Genomic DNA, 21,175 nt, shown 5'->3' with positions numbered 1-21,175 from the left:
AAAAAAAAAAAAATCTATAACCATTCCCAATCCCGAAATAACGATCAAATATCATGATACTAGACATAATCAATTAACAAATATATACAATTCTCACATCTCAGAAGCTGGAACTTGATATAGTTTGCAGCTTCTTTTATAACAATTAGAAAATACTAATTAATATTCTGTAATCCCCTAATCAATCAATTGCTCTAGAATTGGGATCAATAAAGAAACTAGGGATGCACCGACTGTGAATTTCTGGGTTGGTACGACAATTTGATGCCCATACTGATGTTTTTTTATGGTTTTTGTTGCTGTTGAGTGTTTGGGCACCATGCTTTATAGTGATTCAGAACTTTAAATAAAAGTTAATTGATCAATAACCCATTTTGACAAGGGTAACAAAGAAATCTTCAACTGTTTTGTCCAAGTCCAACTGCAAAAAAGCACCACAACATATCGCCAACTCAACACTGATGCAACACAACAGATAAACATGTCATGACATCTTATTTGATTGAAGTCAACAAGGCGAATATCGATACCGATGTCCGATCGATATATCGGTGCTGCGCTTAAAGTAATGTATTGTCCGTACAAAGAGTAGTTAGTAGCTACATTTCATAAATGTGATGTAAAATAATGTGGTGGTGGTGGTGTTAAAGAATGATTTCTAATATCTAAACTCTATTCTTCTCTACAGCCTTCCTTAGATGAGCCCCAGAGTTTTATTCCCACTGTCAGTTATCAGTTTTAGTAAATTCCAGTAAACTGTGAATGTCACGTCGGCTCTCTAGCACCGTGTACATGGCTGTGGGCTGTGGGGTAATTTCATAACTGTGCCTTGTGAAGACCACCAACAATCTTATGCAACTCTGCTCTTTTAAAAAAACAACAACTCCCCATTCCAGTCTGAGTCTTTGCACTCTGGCCCTACAGCACCACCTCTTATATCAATATGGTGGCAAAAAATAAAATAATAAAATGAAGCTGGTGTTTAAAAATAAACATCTAATAAATATCTTATAAATGTCTTTGCAGTTGAGCATTAGCAGTAAATGCCAGGTTACATCAGTATTGTTTATCTCAGCCTACTTTGGGACATGGGACCACAGAGTGTTCTCGCAGGCACATCAAACATGGGTACGGCAGTGTTTTCAGTCGGTAGGCGTCTTGCACTCTCTCTCCCTCTCTCTGTCCACTTGACTTTAATTCGGTCTAGTACGCGTCATCCTTACGGACTCGCCTCCACGCATTGTGGGCTATACTTTCAGCCTGGACCACTATAAAAAAAACACAAACATAAACAAGAAAACAAAAACAAAGAGCTGACATTACCGACGCCTACATAACCACCTTCCTCCTGTGTGTGTGTGTGTGTGTGTGTGTGTGTGTGTGTGACTTTTTGAGAAGCGGAGGGTGAATTTGTTTGAGCACACGCTGTCAGGATGAGCTGATGTGAGCGCTGCATCAAGTGCGCGGTGGTGATGCTCCCGTATAAAACAGCCCGCTGTATTTTGGCACAGAGGGGGATGCATCAGTTTAACCCTCGGCTCTGCCCTCCGGACTCGCCCATACAGTATTCAGCCTAGATAAGTTGAGGGGATGTGTGATCCTATTGTGAGGAATCCTGCCGCACGATATTCCTGAGGATCTCTCTCTGTTCGTTTTTTTTTTCTTCAACTTCGATGGCTTGAGTGGCCCATTTGCACTCATGCTTGCAGCCGAGGAGGGATGTAAGGTACGGGCCATCTACCGCCCTCACATTGCACGGAGTAGCGGCGTGATTCAGGTCGCTATCTGAGTGCCAATAAGAAAAAAACTACTTTCGAGATGTGAATTATCGAGATTTGCTACTCATTCCACCGGCTCGCCTGTCCTATGCTATCGACAACGGGATTTCAAGAGGAAAATGATTGTGGCATAAACTATTTCTGGAGACGCTTGTCACAGATATCGCCGCTGAACTGGACAGGGTGGATGGTTATTTCCCAAACAGTTCAAGCCTATGTATACTGCATCCATTTGTTGGAATCGCTGCCTAGTATCTTCGAGAACAGCGCAAGAGGAATGCTGGTCCAAGATCTAATGCCATTTACTTTAAGTTTTTGGCCTTTTTTCTTCGGTCATTGCCTTCTCTCACTGTTTTTACTCTCATGCCAGGTAAGGATCATGTTCAGGCGCGCCACTTGTCAATTTACGCATGAGACAACAGCACTAATGTACCTGGAGTTTGATTTACTGAACTGTTGAGCTGATTATCTTTTTTCAACTAACTTGTGCGCTCATTATGCTGCAATTAATATGCAATGCATTGCTTATGTGTTTACACCAGATGTTAGGATCACCAGTCCAGGGTGCACCTGTGTTTAGGAAATACTGACAGGCATGCAGGTGTAGAGTTTTCTAGTAAGGCATGAGAAATATAGCAATACACACACACACACACACACACACACACACACACACTCAGCTCCCTTGTAGTGGGAACATGGAGTAGCCAACTGTGTTTTTATGATAACAATATTCAGTTATCCCACCAGGATCCCTGCAGCAGGCATATGTTAGTGATGAGTATTCTAACCTCTGCCCCGTGCTGCTGCCTACAGATAGTGGTGAGCTGTTGTTCACACGCACGCAGTGTTGCCAGGGTTCATGTGTAATGTGATCTGCTTGAGTTTCCAAGTCCACCCACGCACACTCCTCGGGGCAGCCTGCTGCCCACTCTGTTGGTGGGTGGTTTCTTACAGGGAGCGGGCTGCAGCCATAGACGTGATACTATTCTGCATGTACTACATACACAGCAGCCCCAATGACAACAACACTGGAGCCGTGATACGAAAAAGAAATGCTGAGAGGATATCCACAGTACAGCTAACTAAGAGGCTGCTGAGTGTTCAAGCATCTCCATTTGTGCTGCACAGTGTTGTGCTGATGGCACTCATGAGTAATGCACTGAAGGACAGTGCCTCAGTCATTTCAATGTCTCTCCCTCTCTCTCTCCTTCTCTTCCTCACCATAAGGGAGAACTCCAGAGGTCATGCTCACGGACTGTGGCGGAGAAAGTTAGTGAACAGTGCCAGCTGGCATGCCACTGTAGAAGATACCCTCCTCTTCCTCCTCCACCGCCTCCGCCGCCTCCCCCACGGCTACTGGGCACCACAGGTAAGACTCCCAGCCCACACTTCCAGGTTTCACACCTGTCTCGCTCTGAGTCAGTCTGTCTCACTCTCAGTCTGCTCTAGCCCCACAGTTGGATCTCATTCCTAGCCAGGTGTCAAGAAACAGGCTTGTCTGAAGGAACTGTTTTGACGTGAAGTGTTTTCTTTCATGCTAGAAAGAAGAAAAATATAACCCCCTGAGATTACTGTGTGAGCGCCCGTGCATGGGTACTGTTTTGCACGTGTGCGTCTGTGCGTGTGATGGAGCCAGCAGGATGTTGACAGCTGAACACAGGACTAATTTATGCCGGGGCTGACCTTGGGGAGTACCCAGCTGCCTGTGAAATCCATGCCTGCTGGGCTGCCAAGCTCAGTGGTTCAGTAGTGGGGTTTCCCCCGGAGGACCCCTGATTAAAACACAGATGAGTTAATTAAATTAGCTTTAATTTGCTAGAGATAAGGGGATAATGAACCAGCCCAGTAGTTTTAGCTTCGTTTTGAAGTTGAGCTGGCGGCATTAAGGGTGTGTGTGGGTTTTGTGTGTTAGTGCTTGTACACAACGAGCGTGTATATCTGTGTGGAGCCACTGCCTGTTGCGGCAGTTTTCCTCCCCAACACTCCCTCTGAGATGGTAAATCCACTGACAGATAGGTGAGCATATTTCACCAGCCTGCTCGCCTGAAGTTGATATGATTTGTATGTCGTCCCAAGCACCTTAATGAACAGTGCATTGAAATATGGGACAGGTGTTGCTGATGATGCAGCCATTCTGAGCTATTACTGTGACTCTTTAGAATCACTCACCCCAAGCCCTTAATATTATGAGTAGGGAGGAGCACTTAATCATCAAAGTCTCAACAGGCAGCAGCGTAAAGGTTTTAATCAATCAATTCCAGCGATTTCTTTCTGTCTGGTCAATGGAAAAGGACCTCTTTTCCCCCCTGACTCACCATGCAAGCAACCTATCGAGAGTTATAGACCCTTCTGTAAATGTTGCTCATTGAATAAACGCTGTCAGAACCATCTGACTGTAAACTAGGGTGGGGGTTTGAATGCCCAATTACAGCCAACGCATGAGCGGAACTGTGAACGCAGCTTCCATAAACAGCACGATAAATATGATAAGCAGGCCAATTTTTATTCCTTTTCAACTTTACACAGAAATGTTTGCTGAGGGTGGAGACACCATGAATAATTCACTTAAAGGGAGTTTTTTGCCTCGGTTCCCAATTTAATCTATACAGGCGCATAATTATCTTAATATTCCTTCAGTAGCTCAATTTGCAGAACGGTTAGAGATGAAATTTTGCCCTAAACTGTAGTCTTTCAAAATGCAATGAATATGCATAGATAACGTGAAAAACTGGGACAATGACTGAGACTTTATCTATGTGCTAAAAGTCTGAAAGAAAATCTGAGAAAAATTGGCACCGTTAAGTAAGTCTGTGTGTGCTAAAAATGGTTTCCGGAGTCCTTCAAAGGAGTGCGCTTTATCACAATGAAGTAGATCCTAACCACTGACTGAATTAAATCCTACAGCCGTTGACAAAACGCAGGATTAAAATGGAAGTTTGGCTGAGAGGAGCTTTTAAATTCATAGTGACTTATGACGTGGTGTGCTGTACTGGGGAGAGCCGTGCCTTGTTATTTGCTCCGTAGAAATGTGCTGTGCTGGAAAATAGTCCATGGCATTACTAAGGAGTATTTGTTGCTATGGTGTAAACCCTTCCTCTCATTCATGACAGAATAACTGTAAATGCAGGAGCTACGAGTTTGTTATTATACATACAGCGCACTGAGGAGCATAAAACTGGAACAAATCAGGATAGATAGATAGATAGATAGATAGATAGATAGATAGATAGATAGATAGATAGATAGATAGATAGATAGATAGATATGCACATGACTAAACTGATGTATGATGCAGGGAGAGCATCAAATGCTGCAGAAAGAGAAGAGAGAAGTTGTGCATTACAGACACGAAGTTGCTGATGCACATAATGTTATACAACATTCCTGGTGAGTGGTCTTACACCACAGATCTAATGTGGAAAGAGCAGGAGGTTCCTGCAACAGTAATTGGTGTGGACAAGAGTGCTGGTGTAAGGAAGGCTGACGGGACCTTAAATGATTCATGGTGTCGGGTTGGATATCTTTGAACGTTGAACCTAAGACCTACAGAACAGGCGAGGACACAGCTCTTTCCCAGCTCAGAGAGCAGGAAGGAAAATCACCTCCATGCCACTCTGTTGTCGAATTGTATAATGCAATCACTTAGGGTCTAATAAATCAAGGCAGTCTTGTGCCTAAATGTCATCATAGTGAAAGTTTTAAAAAAAATGATTTTTCTGATTTATTTTGTTAAGAACATTCCCTTCTTCTGTATCCAAATCTCTCTCCCCCTGCCCCTTCTTCTTTTTCTCTTCTTTTATTTCTAAGTGGCAGAGCCCATGGTGCCCTTGTTGAGGCCCTGGTGGATGGAGATGGACATTGTGGTGCTTGGAACGGTGGGCTGTGCTTCAGTCGTCTTCCTCCTCTCAGCCATCATCATCTGCTACAAGGCCATCAAGAGGTTGGATTTCTCTTTTTCTGTTCTAGCCTTGTAGTATTTCAGCTATATCTTACTCGCACGTATCCCTGTAATATTTTCCAGTGATGAGATATTGAAATACGAACTGTCACAGGCAGGCTACTCAACATATCATGTGTAATTTGACCCATGGGAGACTGTACGATCTCTTCTGGCGCTGTGTGCGAGGCTGCCATGACCCTGTCATCACCCTGCTGGGTCGCACTGAGGTCAGAGGTTAGATAATGGAATGGGCTGTAAATGTCACCAAGAAAGATCCACTACATTGAGTCACCCAGAAACATCCTATAAATTAATTTACTGAGCCGCATGATGACCCAGCTTTACGATACTGTGTTGATTTTAATTTGCATGAGTGTCTCAAGCTTCCTAGAACAGCAGCTGGATTCATGAAAGTGAAAGCAAGAGGCGAGCAGAGGAATCCCAAGACGCCGCTTTTGCAGCGGGAACTGTTTCCCCCATTTGGCTTATTAGAGAAAAAGGCTGCGTGAGGTTTTAGCCTGCAGCACAAGCCAGACCCAATTCTCTGTGTGACATTCAGGCAGCACGGTGTCACACATGCACTCTGACATCCACGTTAATGTTCGCAGACATTTAACAAACACATCGTGCAAAGTACTGCACATGCACAGAGGAGACTTATGTGCACCCATCCATTAACTCACAACATCTTTACATACATAGATACATCATCTTGGCATATTTACACACTCTATAAAATATGGCGTAAACATTGACTCTGTGAGAACAGCCACAGATGTGTGTGCTAAATCAGGGAGCTACTTCTATGTTTTATTTATGTGTATTTTAAATTGATTTAGTATCATACCTTATTATATTTATGGCATTATATTAAGCCTGCATGCCAGATATGGCTTTCCTCAGCAGAACTCTATTCCTCCTTTCTTTAAACAACAAATAGGCAAAGTCAGGCAGCGGAAGTAATGGGTGGTTGGCTCAGGAATTCATTATGGCAATTCTCCAGCCCCCTGTGTAGCCAAGGGGCACCTTTTTTAATGCGGCAGTGGTAGGAAAGTGTTGTTGCAATACAGGCTCTAGCCCCAAACCCAAGTCATTATTTATGAATTAATTTGCGCAGTCATTCAGTCGCAGGCCACATCTTTTATACATGCAAGCGGGTCGTGTCCTGAAGCTCTGTGGGCTCTAGACTGCAGACTTTGTGCCACGCCAAGCTGCCCTCCACTCTGAATGAAAAGGGAAAAATACACAGGTCCAGCCAGACTGGCCTCATTAGACATTCATTAGTCACGAGCCAATAGGAGAGCAATCCCGGGAAAAATGTGATTCCGTTAACATTTATCATGGATGCTCTAATCATCCATCGCTCCCGAGTGGAAGGGAGAGGAAACAATGCAGCGAAAAGGACAGTAAAAATGTTGTCTACGAAAGCAAGCAAAGGCAGTAATTGAGCGTCTTAGTCAATAACAAAGTGAGAGAGGGTTTGTCAGTGAGAATAACACAGCTAGTTATATATAGCCCTTCCAGCCCCTCAGTGCTCCGGGCTTTCCCAATGAAAATCAGCTGGCCGAGGGCCAAAGCCTGAGCACCACAGACAGCAGAGGAGCTAGCTCTGCAGGTCCCAGCCCTCCTGGCCTTTTGTTATTTTTTATAATCTTTGTCTGCCAGTCATGTGTCAGAAGCAAAGGGGCTGGAAAGGAAAAAACACTTCCATACAATTCTATTCAGAGTCCACAGCACCAGGGAGGCTGGTGTGTGCAAGCATAGAGAAGAGGATTCAGACACACGCTGCGTTTCAGTGTTGCTGTGCCATCCAAAGCAAAAGACATGATGCTGCAGTCCAGGCTGTCAGCCATCCAAGAAGCCAAAACAAACAAAACTCAGACCAACTCACTAATGACGCTAGATGCTTTTCCCAATCACTTACCGCTCTGGGAGGCTTGTCCAAAGACGGATAATACATCACAGCTGCTCCAGTCCAAGGGCAACGCAGTATATCCAAAATACTCAACCAGAGATACAATAGAATCGGAAGTACTTGTCAGGCAAAATGGTTTAAAATCCAATATTTACTAATACATTATTAATCTCCTCTGTCTTATTTCTAAAATTACTATACCGGCACCATCAAAACCGGTGACAGATTTCCACAGTCTGTTTTTTAATGTGTTTTCTTTGAACCATTGCATGTTACTCTAATTTCCAGATGGCTGGAGTAATTGTAAACAGCTCAACACATGTCCCAATTTCACCATGATCCATTCCCCAAACTTCAAACAGGAATGTGCGCTGTGATTGCACAGCTTTGATATGAAATATTCATCTAACCTGTGAAGTGTTGTGTTGCCACCTGCCATGTGTCAACAGCACGGCATCTATTATTGAAGGCCTGGGTAGAGGTCGGCTTGAGGCCCAGCGCTCTGCCCTGTGTGGTGGCCCGAAGCGACATGGTCAGTCTGAGCAGAGATTACATCCTGGGAGAAATAAACAGGGCCGAAGTACCTTCCAGCATCACCGGTGTCAACATAACAGATGAAATACTGGCCTCACAAAAATATTCTAAATTAAAATCATTAGTGAGCTCCAAGGACGTTGCATAACGTTAAACGGATATCGACCCCATTTAATTTTTATTCCAAGTAGAAGAATTCCCAGACAGGCTGTAAACACTGTTCCTTAGAGAAAACTTTGGTATATCCCAACTCCCCTAGCTGCAGCTGCATCAGCCAATCATCTACCCCCCGGCACAACGTGTTTCCTCTATGGGGCAGGACAGTTTCTATTCTGAGGCTTTCCCAGGGTCCCACAGGGACACAGCAAGCTGCGTCTGTCCTACATGGCCGTCATGTATCCCTGGTGTCCTCAGCCATACGACCCCTCCCAGCTGACAGCGTCCCGCAGGAAGTCTTAGTCATCATTTTGTTTACAACTTTGTTCAAGAGCCATTAGCTTGCATCAGCCACAGCAACTCCAGCAACTACAGATTAAATGCAGTGTGCAATGTTCGTCATTTATTCACATAATCTGTATAAAAGAAGTGGACGTAATCATCCAAAGGTTTGTGGACTACCGTTTTGAAGCCTCAAGATTGGCATTTTCACCAGCAAATGCACAAATGATAGCTTGGTTATTGAAGTGCAACTGCTGTTTGAGTCAAAATGAACAAGCAACTTCTTATAGTGTCTCTTTGTACAACCAAATGCTGAACAAGTCATTTTTTTGCAACCAAAATTATAAAGTTACTGTTCATAAAATGTAACACACTGTGAAAGAGTCGAAGTTTAAATAGAAAACAAACAGTCCGTCAAGTTAGCGACCTGTCACTGACAAGGTAGACCTGCCTGAAAGCATAACCTGCTTAATCATCTATTTTACTCTAAATAGGAACATAATTTAAAAAATGAACATCATGCTGTATTGGAGAAGACCTAAAACTAGCGATTTAGACTATAAACTCATTAGGAAAATGTTTGATGAGGTTGTAAAGTAAATGAGAAGGGTCATTTTCTCATAGACTTCTATTCAATCTGACTTGTTTTTGCAACCAGTGAAGTCACCCTCTGCTGGCCATTAGAAAGAATGCAGGTAAGGCCCTTTGCAGATAAGGAGGCTGCCACTTGGTTATTTATAATCATCATGCTCATACATTCTAAAATGTTAAAGCAAATACATGTTCACTGTTAAGCAAAAGTGCTAACCACTACACCACGTGTAGCCCGTAAATTATTTACAGTTGGGTTTTTTTTTATTGTTAATTTTATCCCAGCAGCAGCTCTGTGAGGCTGTACTTAGACACAGCTGTGCTTTGAGCTAAATGTTAACATGTATATTAACATGCTCGCAGTGACAATGCTAACTCTGATGCTAAGCAGGTGTATTGCTCACCATCATCACCCTGGCTTCAAAACCTAGACTGTATATAAATAATGGAAGTAGTAGCTGTGACGTCACCCGTTGGTTTGTGGACTGCCCGTTTGAAGCATCGAGTTCACCATTACACTCGTCGCCATCTTTCCTTTCGTATGTTGTCATATTGTTTTCGGAAACTGGGAGCAGACCATATTTGGACTGTGATCTCACTGATGACACTGCACTACACCATCTACACCGAAACCTGACTGAGCAAAGTCACTGCTGTTAACATTTAACAACATGTTAACATTAACTGTAGCATTAACTGGGATGTTATTTTGGCTAGCAAAAAAACAAAGACAAAATGTATGTTTCTTACCTGAAAAAACCTGGCCTACAACAAATGCTGAACATTTTTAAATGAACAAATTCTTCAAAAAAAAAAAATAATAATTAAGTGAAATTACAGTGTGAAAGGGTCAGAGTTCTGAGATGAAACTGGACGAAAACACAGATAACGACAAATAATTTCCCGGCTGTTAAAAAGTCCACGTTGCCGGGGATACGCATTGCTTTTCTTCTCACCTGATGACGGCTCGCCTTGTAAGCCACCTGTCAATCAAAGGTAGCCAGGCCCCAAATCATACGATTCTTTATCATTTATTTTCTTCTAAATTTATACCATTATTTACAAAATCAACATCATATTGTCTTGAAGAAGATCTTTCACTAGCAATTGACACCATAGTGTTGTCCTAAAAAAATTCTGAGGTAATAAATGAAGTGTATTACATTTTGTATTGAGATTGATTGACCCAAAGGCTTCTGCAACTGCAGTTAGCGCCCCCTGTTGGAATTTTTTGGTAGAATGCAGCCTAAAGCACTTCTTCGTTTGCCTCAAATAAACATATTCTTAGCCTGGCACAAAAGTGTTTATGTCTCTACTGCTAATTTGTGAATTTTTATATGATTCACCTGTTTAAATTATATCAAAGCTTACATGTATGCATAATTAAGGAGCGTGGCAGATGACATGTCTCAGTGACCAGACCATAGACATCATAAATTATGTTTAATATATATTATATTATTTATTATGTCTATGGACCAGACTACATTAAGCCTGCCTCAGCTCAGGCTCCACCTCATTGCCAAGATGGCAACAGCCTGAGCCACCAACAATGAGCTTCATTTTGGCTCTTCAAAAACCTATGGGTGATGTCACTGAGGTTACATCCACATTGTATACAGTCTATAAGGCTCACCAGAATCAGTAGAATTCCTTCTCTGGAAAACATAAATGGCTGCAACAATTCATGGCAATCCATCTATCAATTGTTGATATATTTCAGTGTGTAAGTGGTGAACTGACAGACTGAAATTGCAATCTCTAGAGTCATGTTGCTAGCATAGCAAAAAAATTACAGAGAAGGCATACTTGTGTTTATCATTTAGACCCCATTGCGATTTTTTTTTTTGAGTCAAAACTCTTTAAAGACTCTGACAGGGAATTTGTTGACAGATGAAAGTATCTGGAACACGGGAGGTGGAAGGGCGGAGGTGGTTCACGTCGCTGAAATGACAGCTGAAAAACAGCCAAGACAGGAACGGTTTTGAAACCTGACAGCAACGAGATGGTTTATTAACAGGTGTGGCAACATCAGATTGGCTAAAGTGTACGGGAGCAACGGAAAAAGACAGCAGACGAATTGAGTTGACAGCAGGGGGAAAATAAGCAAAAATGAGCATGTGCACCAAACGTACACATCCATAGACTTTCAATTATATTTTGTCCTCGAGAACCATCACACAAAAAACACATTTACATAACAGGAATGAATTTGACATCAGCTGTCCATTTTTATTTTACAGTGTCAGTATAAGACGCTGTGTACACACACAGGGGCATGAGCTATATTGCAATCCAGTGTGTGAAGCGTATAATAAATGCAACAATTATGAAGCCTGCTATGTATGTATGTTGCATTTTTTTACTGAGATCTTGTCAAAGGGGTTGATTCAACTAAATAGTAAGGTTTTGAGTCCATGGACATAATAACAGAAAGAATATATTGCAGAGTCGTACAACAGCAGCACAATAGGCTGCCTAAAGTCTTGTCCATGTATTTTTGGTATAATGGCATATTCTTAAATGAAGTGAATGAAAACACAAGAAGAAAAAAATCACCAAAGTCATATAACTACACAACAGTAACGTCTATTCAAACTTGGCTGATATTACCTGCCATAAGCTGCCAGTCATGCCACACCACAAGAGGCTGTAGCAGCAAAGCCCCAGATTGCCAGATTGTGTTATTTACTTTTTGCATCAGGGGTATTTTTTGCTTTTTAATTTTTTTTTAATCTTTTTGCCAGTTTCAATACATATGGCATGAGTTTGTTTTTTTGTTGTTTGTTTTTTTGCGGGCAGCCAAAGAAACCTCTGCTCCTATAATAAGTATATAATACAATGTCCCATTCAATCAATTAAAACCACTAACCACAAAATGCATCAAAATCAATGTTGCTGCTAATCATTGACATATACCAGATTGTGGAAAAATAAAAAATAAAATTTCCTCGAGCATTAAGTACGGAAAATAATTCAGTTTTTGTGTTGTATTGTTTTGTAATTAAAAGAAGTGGCATATTGTCAAAAAACTGCTATTTATGGGCTTAAAATTCTGAAAATGAATGGATATTTGAAAGTTTTGATCCAGGCTGAAGTTGGTTAAAATAATTAGTCAGTGAATTTTGGAAAAAAAAATTTAATTTAGAATTTTATGGCACTTCTTTTCCGCAGACATTATTTTCTTAAATCAGAGCAATTTTTTATAGCACAAGGGTTTTAAAAAATAGTTAAAATGTGTCTCTTCATCTCTCTGAACATAATAATCACTTATCAGACGAGTTTTTTCCTTGTAGGGGAGTTGTATTGGATTTCATTATGTCACATATGAGCTCATTTCACCCTGTAAGGATTCCCTCGCTGCACGATGGCCGAGAAAGGAAAAAGATTTGTGCTGGACTGGACTGGGAATGACTGTTCGTCAAAGTTGGACTGGCCAGCCAAGGCTTTCAGAGGAGAGGAGAGGAGACGCTGAGCTAAGATGTCGCTCAAGGGTCCTCTGTGGCAATGAAGGCATAGTACAGTGTTGAGTGGGACAATGACTGTACTAACTGTATTCAGATCTGTCTCCGAGTTACATAAGCCTGAGCAGGGGAGAGCAGCTGAGGGGGTCGGTGCAGAAGCCACAGTACACTGGACAAATATAATAACCACAAAGGCACAGAGGAGTGCATGAAAGGGGCTGCATTGAATGATACTGCTCTTCACAGGCCAGTAGCAGCAAGGGGATCATGTGTTGCAGCTTTATTTTGCACCAGAAAGTACTCATAGAAAGGACAGAGTACTACAGCGCAACCAGTGTTAAGATGAGGTTATGTATCGATGTTATTCGCAAGTTGTCTTGACAGCCACACACATGCTCATTATTTAGAGGCGAGATTGCATCTACCCGTCAGAGTTGGTAATTGCCTTATCCCCCGTGTTGCAATGTATCTTTCTCCTCCTGTCTCCTCGCAAAAGTGACCTTTGAACATTGAGCTTATTAGAAAGGATCGCTGAGACCAGCGTATCCACCCAGCACAGCCCGAGAAATCAAATCAGCCTAAAGGTTAACAGTCTAGAAACTCTGTTTAATGACATGGCCTTCAGCTGAGGGCAAATGTAACTCTCTTTGTCAAGGAATTTGTCTTCACTTTATGAAAATGTTTATTCGCAGGAAACCACTACGAAAGGAAGAGAACGGGACGAGTCGTGGGGAATACGCCATGAGCATCCGTAACAAGAAGGCCATGGGTACGAACAACACTGTGGTATAGACTGTCTCCGGGTAGACGCAGGAAGTGACATCACCATTACCGTTTGTCACCTTACCCCCCAGAATACAGTAATCCCTTCTCACCCAGAATGCAACAGGGTCTCACCCGAGGTTTTCGAATAGGTAAACCTTTCCTCTTTGCTTGGCATGTTGCCCGGACTGAAGACACCATTCAGCTCAAGAGGAGCTGTAAAAGATGGAAGGAAAAAAAATCAAGGCAGGAAGGACGGAGAGAAAAATCCACAAACCCCCATGGTGTCGAAAGTGGCACAGCAGGCTGAACATTATGCTCTTAGTAACAGCAAGTGTTGCTGACAGGCTGGTTGGCTGCTGGCTGGAGAGGGACTGTCTGCCAGTCTGCCGCAGATCCAGACCTCACACACTGTTGACATCTGCAATGGAACAACAGACAATACAGGATCCCTGCAGTCCCACGGGCGGCCAGACAGGACAAGCCCATCACACACACTAAATAACATGCATGCAGTTTTTACAGAGAATGCAACATTTTTTATATTCCAATCCCCACACCGTCCATCTTTTGTTCTCCATTTTTTGAGACAGATGCTTTGTGAGAGGCATGATGTTCCTGTCGGTCCAGGCTCTGAGATGTGGATTCATCTGACTATGCAATTTAAAGAAATCCATATAAAAAAAGAAAAAGAGGAGCAACGACATCAACATGGGACGCTCTGGTTATTTTACCATGCCAAAAATGCCACCGAAGACTTAGGCTCAATGTAATATACTTCAGTCATTCATCGATTTATTTGCTCAATTTATTTACTTATACCTTTGAATTTATTTTTCTACTTCAAAGAAAACTGTCTGTAAGTTACTCACATCTTTACAAATCTCCAACATCTTGATGAATTCATTTTATTTCTTGATAGCTCTGTTTTTTAAGTGAATAATTTATAAACCATATAATTCATTTGTGATGCTCCGATGCTTTAAGCCTGCTGTCAGTTTGTTGAGACACTGATGCAGAAAACGCGCTTGCTCTGCAAAGAGTTTTGGTATCAGTTGTTTTGTCTCTGGGTGTTTGATATGCTTTTCTCTGTTTCCCTGAGACTTAAGCTTAAAAGCCGGCGGTCTCTATGATGTGCTATGTGAATGTGTGTTTTCCAAACATTTTTTCTGTGCTGCATCATAACGCAAGTTCCCATTTTATGATTTAGTATCTCAAGGCAAGCCCCCCACTGCGAGTTAAACCTGCTATCACTTGGTTAGATCTTGTTGCTTCAGAGTCTTGGGGTCAGCTAGATGCCTTCAGCCATGCTTTGTTTGGATTTGACAATCTTCATTTTTCTATCTGTCAAGAAGGGCTTAGCCCATCGCTATAGAAACAGGGGACATGAGCCCAGGGCTGACCTTGTGACTGGTGAGAGACAGGAGACTTAGCCAATAGCCAGAGATCAGGTTGCACAGAGGATGGCCTCAGCAGGGATGTGTGTGTGACTCAGTGCTGTCACAGGCATCCTCCACATCCCCGCTGGAAAAACACAACTGAGCTGAACTGGAGCATCACTCAACGCTGCTCTGCTTTTATACATTAAATCTGCGTGTGTGTGTGTGTGTGCGTGCATGCGTGTGTGTGTGTCTGTCTGTCTGTCTTTCTGTCTGTCTGTGTGAGTGTCTGTGTGTGTCTGTGTGTCTGTCTGTGAGTGTGCATGCAGATGAGTGTACTCAGAGAGAGTGGGCTGTACTCTGTGGCTGTCAGTTAAGTATAGATATTGGCTAAACTGTGGAAATTTGGAAAAACACATGCTTGCACCTAAACATGCACAGATATTAGCTAACAGTATACCCCACCATGTACCTATATGAGAGAAATGATGGATGCATGAATGTAAATATTGATATTTAAATATCTGCCTTCTGGACTGTTAATTAATGTACAGTGTAACAGAACATATGTTTATACATAGTAAAACTTAAACAATGTGCTACCATTTAGATTTATGTCAATGTTGTCATGTTGATGGAGCAAGCCATTAATGTATATATGGCAATCAATAGTACATACACAATTTATGCATTATACCAAACAGATAGAACGACGTGCATAAGTTGATTTCATTGCTGAGTTTTTCAGTTGTAAATAAAACTGTACATAACAACAGACCCACAGTCTATTTTGTTTATATGCAGATATAAAACTAATGTTTCAGCATGGAGGACAAACTGGTCTGTGTGTGGTGAAGGTGATAAAAGTGAAACTGTTATATTTAGCCTGTGCCCATCCTGTCTGCACTGTGCTGTTGTGCCGTTCATGTCTTGGGCAGAGAGCTGTGCTGGCCGTGTCTCCTGGGCCCCCCGCAGTGGAGGACATGTTCTCAGTCTGTCTCACACAGTGCATCTTTAATGAACTGCGATTATCAAGCGTATTGCTCTCCATGGGGCTTAATGACGCAAACAAGAAAACTTATAGGTTGCATATTGTGCTCGCTCTGGGCTCGATAAATAATCATGTGGCGAAAAAAATCACAGATGCGTGTGAAGGATTTCTGCAGCTGAAGCAAAAATACAAGTTTCTGTAACAAAATTAGGCTTTTAAAAGGATGCTGAAAGTAGTTATAAAAACACCTCTGAGAAAGGGGATGCAATCTTACATTAAATCGTATAGACATTTTCCCATTTCCATTTTAATTTGCATTAACTGTAGCTAATGATGTGAAACAAACAAGGGGGACAAACCTGTACTATACAGGCTGATGCAGAGGAGCACTGAAGAGGAATGTCAATGAATTATAATGTGAATGAGGGACCGTAGAGTACTTTGCCTGCCCTGCTTTAGATGTGCCACTTGATGGTAATGCCAATGGACACTCTGAGCAATTTAAACATTCATGCATTGTCCAGCCAGGGCGCTGAGGATTTCACTGTAATAAAAGCAATGTGACAGCACTAGGCGGGGGGACCAGGGATTGTCACTGTCTCAACAAGCTTTACAAGGCTCTCAGAAGGTATTTCCATAGAACAAAAGGCCGCTGATACACAGATTCTTTAAAATGAAAAAGAGTTCTTGAAATTGTTTTTGTACAAAACTATGGCTGTAGCCTCACTCAACCTGCACTTTAATCAAGGAATGTCATCACCAGTGCACACACCTGGTGATACATTATGCTGGTGTGTGTATGAGAGCTCAAAAAGTCCTTTCAAAGCTGACCTTCACAATCTTTGAGGACCCACTCACACCCTCTCTGCCTGAGAGGCCTTTGGTCAGCGTTAATTACCCTCACTACCTCCAGCTGCCTGCTCATCAGGTCAGCGCTCCCATATGGTCCTCCAGGAGGCAGCAGGCAGGCAGGCAGGGGCGGGGAAAGTGCTGGATACCTGTGGGACACTGATTACATAAGCTGCTGCTAATGAGAGAGGTTCTTTGGAAAAGGGCTGCGAGTTCAAACGATCACAACGGTGGCAGTGGCTGACAGATGCAACCCCAGAGCAAGGGGGACTTGATTAAACACACACATACAGAGACACACACGCACACACACACACCTGTGCACATGCACATACACACCTGCATCCAGCATCACTTTAATACACACTCACCACACAGAGGCACACAGCAGGAGAGGGGCTCTTTGATGAGCCAAGACTAGAGGTTGATGAGAAGGGGCACTGCAGCCTGATTCAGCTAGCTTGGGGTCACCAGGGAGTGTGTCAGCGTGTGTGTGTGTGTGTGTGTGTGTGTGTGTGTGTGTGTTCATTAGTCACAATGTGTGATATCATTACACTAGTGACTCATTTGGCATACACCTCTCAACATGGGTCCTCTTACACATGCAGGGACTAAAATCTAATTTTTAAAGAATATATGCAAATCAAATTTGACTTATTTTTGTCCAATAAACCAATTTTCTTCTTGCAGAATACATTTATATCATCAGATCTAATTCATCTTAAAGCCTGATAATGAAATCCTTGCAGCAGTGAAGATCAAAACAAAGATTAATGTGCTGTTCGGCTTTCTAGCCCTGCTGTCATGTCATCTGTTATTCTCAGACAAGAGCTTCGTGGTAATGCGGTTAGACCTCACAACAATGCTTAATCACAACAAACCACATTAGGCCAAAGGTAATTGTGTTTGCTTGGTATATGCGTGGGCCAATCTGTTTCGCTGCTGCCAATGAAGAGGGGAATGGACAAATGGGGGGGCTTTCCACTTTGGGAAGGGGAGGGGGCACAACCGAAATAGTCTTGTTTACCTCCAATGTCTGGCTCCACCTTATCGAGTTAAAAAGCTGCTGCTGCTGCAAGTCAGATCGACCTCTGATCGATCAGACAGAGCTCTGATGGCGAGAGGCAGCATGACTGACAGTCTGACAAGGATCTCAGACGGGAGCTGAGTAATGCATGTCATGTCATTTTTCCCGGACACACCTGAGGTTCGGTTTCTCGTCCAGGAGAGTAAACAACAGGGCTGATTTTATCGTTTTGCCATCTGCATTATGGTAAACTGGACATTTTCCACATCAGCCAGGACATCAAAGGGCAGTAAATGTCACATTTGAATTTTGAAGGGGTCTGCAATTCATGTGAAATGACAGCGTTCTCAATGTTTAGAAAAACTCATACTTTTATTATCCAGCTTGCAACCAAGAAACTTAAAAAGTGATATAATATGAATGTAACAGAGTGAGCGTATCTAAGATTCAACATTTGCTTTCACACCCTCACAATTACTAACATGGTATATAGAAATTCTCTTAGTCATCTACTGACTCTTCAAATCTGTTGAATACAACAGTTAGGCACCTGATACAAATATCCCACACAAGCCTGCCAAACCTTTAATCATCTGCTCCAGCGATAGTACTTTAAAATAGCATAGATTTACTGTACATATACAGGTATTATACTAAAGGTGCTGAAAATGATCCAGTTCAAATGAATCCCACACAGCATCAATTTTACAGAAAAGTCCTTTTTTTTTGGTCAGAGGGTTCGGTCAAAGAGGATGCATGCAGGTCTAAGGACCCAGACTGGACCACTGAGCAGGTCACATGGGGTAGAACTGCGAGGCAGCCTCAGACGACTGGATCTCCACCTGAGCCATCTTGAACTGGGTGCACTGCAGCCATTTGCGGAGAGCAAACGGAGGGGCTCCGGATGTTGGGCCCTGCAGACACTGGTGGTTCACACGGTTCTGGATGGCCTGGAGACGCAACTGCAGCCCCGCAGATAGATGCTAATGAAGGAAGAAGGGGCACATGACAACATTTTAGTATAAAAAACACCTAAAAAGACAATAGCTACATGCATATCATGAATCTGTATCTTTTTAAAAGCCTTACCTTAAGGTTTGACTGAATCATGGGTAGCCACATAGGGATAAGCTATAAGAAAGAATGAGAATGGATAAGTGTTAGGCATTATGAAGAGAGGTATGTGTATTTATGTGAAAAGGTGATCATAAGTTAACTACAGTCATGGAAAAAAATATTAGACCACCCTGTTTTCTTCAGTTTATTGTTCATTTTAATGCCTGGTACAATTAAAGGTACATTTGTTTGGACAAATATAATGATAGCAACAAAAATAGCTCACAAGAGTTTAATTTAAGAGCTGGTATCTAGCCATTTTCCATGGTTTTAAAGGCCAGAAAAAACATGGAAATGGCTAGATACTAGCTCTTAAATTAAACTCTTGTGAGCTATTTTTTATGTTATCATTATATTTGTCCAAACAAATGTACCTTTAGTTGTACCAGGCATTAAAATGAACAGAAAATTAGAATTAGAAGAAATTGAAGAAAAAGGGTGGTCTAATCATTTTTTCCGTGACTGCATGTAAAAAAAACAACTAGTTATAGCAAACCTTGACAAAGATGGTTGAGTTGCACTCCTGCAGGGCTTCCATCAAACTAATGACATGAAGACACACCATCTCAACCATCTGAGGGAAACAAAAATATCAATCAGAACTGTGATTTTATCTGACACAGTTACAGTTTCAACAAGCACACCAGACACCTTATTCCTGCTGTAGCTGCCTTAAATAAGAGGCAGAGCACTCACCACTTTATTGTGGGCCATGAGCTGCAGGATGCTGGGCGTAACCCGACTCCAGAACTCCAGACCAGTGAGGATGGCGCTGGAGGAAAACTCTGTCTGGTTCTGGTTCTGCAGGGACGGAGCAGCGGCCGCCTGCTCGCAGTAGATGGTCCACAGCTGGGCGAACATGAAGGCGTGGAACAGAGAGCACATGTGCAGCACCGACGTCTGCCAACAGAGATCAAGACCAAAACAGAAAAGGCCAGTGAGGTGTTTGTACAGTAGATCCTATTAACAAAAGGTGGGTGGGATCATTTGGAAGGATTTGTGTCTGCCAGACCTTTGACTGCTCTGGGAAACCAATGAGGATGACTATAAGATGATCTGCGATGTGGGAGCCTGCGTCTAGAGGGATGGGCATACAGGAGGTGGAGCCCTGGTGCAGGGCACAGTGTGTCAGGGAGCCCAAAAGTAACCAGGACAGCTGACGAATGTGGGACACACACTCGATGAATTCTTTTGGCCTGCAGAGAAAAAACATTGAAATTCAGTTTCACAAATCAGCCGATATATTCTATACAATTTAATTCTCATACTTTTATACTTTCATACTCAACGTCTTACTATTTGTGTTGGTTTGCCTAGGTTACATAAAAACATATTTTGTCCCTCAGGTGGTCTCTAGCCATGAAGATTTTCCATCCAGGTTTCTGCCCTCATACCAAAATGCTGTCAACTGATTTTTTTTCTTCTCATGGACAGATAACTCACAAATAAAGCTAGATATATGAGGAAATGTTTGTTGTGTTTTTATTTAATTTGGGTGAACTGAGGAAGAGACCCCAAGAATCAAAAATACATAGTTTTCCTCCGACCTGTAGTTCTATTTATCAATCTACATTGTTTCGGCTGACCAAAACTGAGACACTCACACCAAAACAACCTAAAGTGATTAACAGCATTACAGGTAAGAGGAAATATATGCATTTTGATTTTGGAATGAACTGTCTCTTTAAGTCATACAATCCTTCCTAAAGCCGCCTGTAGTTTTGTCATTCTTACCCTTGTTGCATGGTGGATGGCGGATGATAGAGCCAGGGAAGATAACGGACCACAGCTTTGTTATCACGGTGATTGCCTTTGCTGATCTCCATGGCAGCGACTTGTGCCAAGCCCACTTTCAGGTTCCCCCCGAAAGTGTCTTCATGTAGCGGCTGACAGCAAGCCTTCATATGGCTCTGAGTAACAGATTTGGAGTAAGGAAAGGATAAGGCTGAATAATTCTCCATAACATATATATGATTAGATACTACGCAAGTTGTGGCACTCGTGAAGAACAAGACTTACTTTAAGTTTGGTTAGCGTGTGCATATCTGCAATGAAGTCCAGGAGTTCACTTATATACTGTCTCATGCACTCCATGGCTGCTGTTGTGCACTGTGGAGAACAAAAACAGTTTATCCTTTAGGAGGAATCACAGCGGGGTCTATCTTTATTTCCTGCTGTTTTATGAGGCGGATTCTAATAAGATCCAAACACACATCCACTAAAGCCTTACCCCCGGCAGCGTTAAGATCATGTGCTTTTGGATGATGGTGGATTCCGCTAGCCGTGTGCCAATATCTGCACAAACAAACTGAGAAATTCCACACAGTTTTTAGATTTGTGTTCAGGATGAAACACTGTGATTTATTTGTTTCTTGTAAACTGAAGTGC

At 42.3% G+C, this 21,175-nt stretch overlaps 2 protein-coding genes across 3 annotated transcripts in view; one reads left to right on the top strand and one right to left on the bottom strand.

Moving 5' to 3' along the window:
* Positions 1 to 1,475: 1,475 nt before the first annotated feature.
* Positions 1,476 to 15,577, top strand: prima1 (proline rich membrane anchor 1). The gene is made up of 4 exons (XM_059353644.1): positions 1,476 to 2,148; positions 3,009 to 3,150; positions 5,589 to 5,721; positions 13,356 to 15,577. The coding sequence occupies exons 1-4, from the start codon at positions 1,867 to 1,869 to the stop codon at positions 13,453 to 13,455; spliced, it is 657 nt and encodes a 218-aa protein (XP_059209627.1). The 5' UTR covers positions 1,476 to 1,866; the 3' UTR covers positions 13,456 to 15,577.
* Positions 15,578 to 18,024: 2,447 nt separating this feature from the next.
* Positions 18,025 to 21,175, bottom strand: part of LOC131988235 (protein unc-79 homolog) — a 42,281-nt gene continuing 39,130 nt past the window's right edge. For both annotated transcript variants that reach the window (XM_059353324.1, XM_059353325.1), the window contains 8 exons: positions 21,018 to 21,095; positions 20,807 to 20,896; positions 20,522 to 20,697; positions 19,800 to 19,983; positions 19,484 to 19,687; positions 19,284 to 19,361; positions 18,761 to 18,802; positions 18,025 to 18,654 (listed from right to left, as the gene is read on the bottom strand). In XM_059353324.1, the coding sequence (XP_059209307.1) occupies positions 18,466 to 18,654; positions 18,761 to 18,802; positions 19,284 to 19,361; positions 19,484 to 19,687; positions 19,800 to 19,983; positions 20,522 to 20,697; positions 20,807 to 20,896; positions 21,018 to 21,095 (1,041 nt within the window). In that variant the 3' untranslated portion in view covers positions 18,025 to 18,465. The remainder of the gene's footprint in view (positions 18,655 to 18,760; positions 18,803 to 19,283; positions 19,362 to 19,483; positions 19,688 to 19,799; positions 19,984 to 20,521; positions 20,698 to 20,806; positions 20,897 to 21,017; positions 21,096 to 21,175) is intronic.

Source organism: Centropristis striata, chromosome 16 (genome assembly GCF_030273125.1).
Source record: "Centropristis striata isolate RG_2023a ecotype Rhode Island chromosome 16, C.striata_1.0, whole genome shotgun sequence".
In the NCBI taxonomy this organism is placed as follows: Eukaryota; Metazoa; Chordata; class Actinopteri; order Perciformes; family Serranidae; genus Centropristis; species Centropristis striata.
The sequence above is the reverse complement of the archived record's forward strand: the minus strand, read 5'-3'. Positions and strand labels throughout refer to the sequence as shown.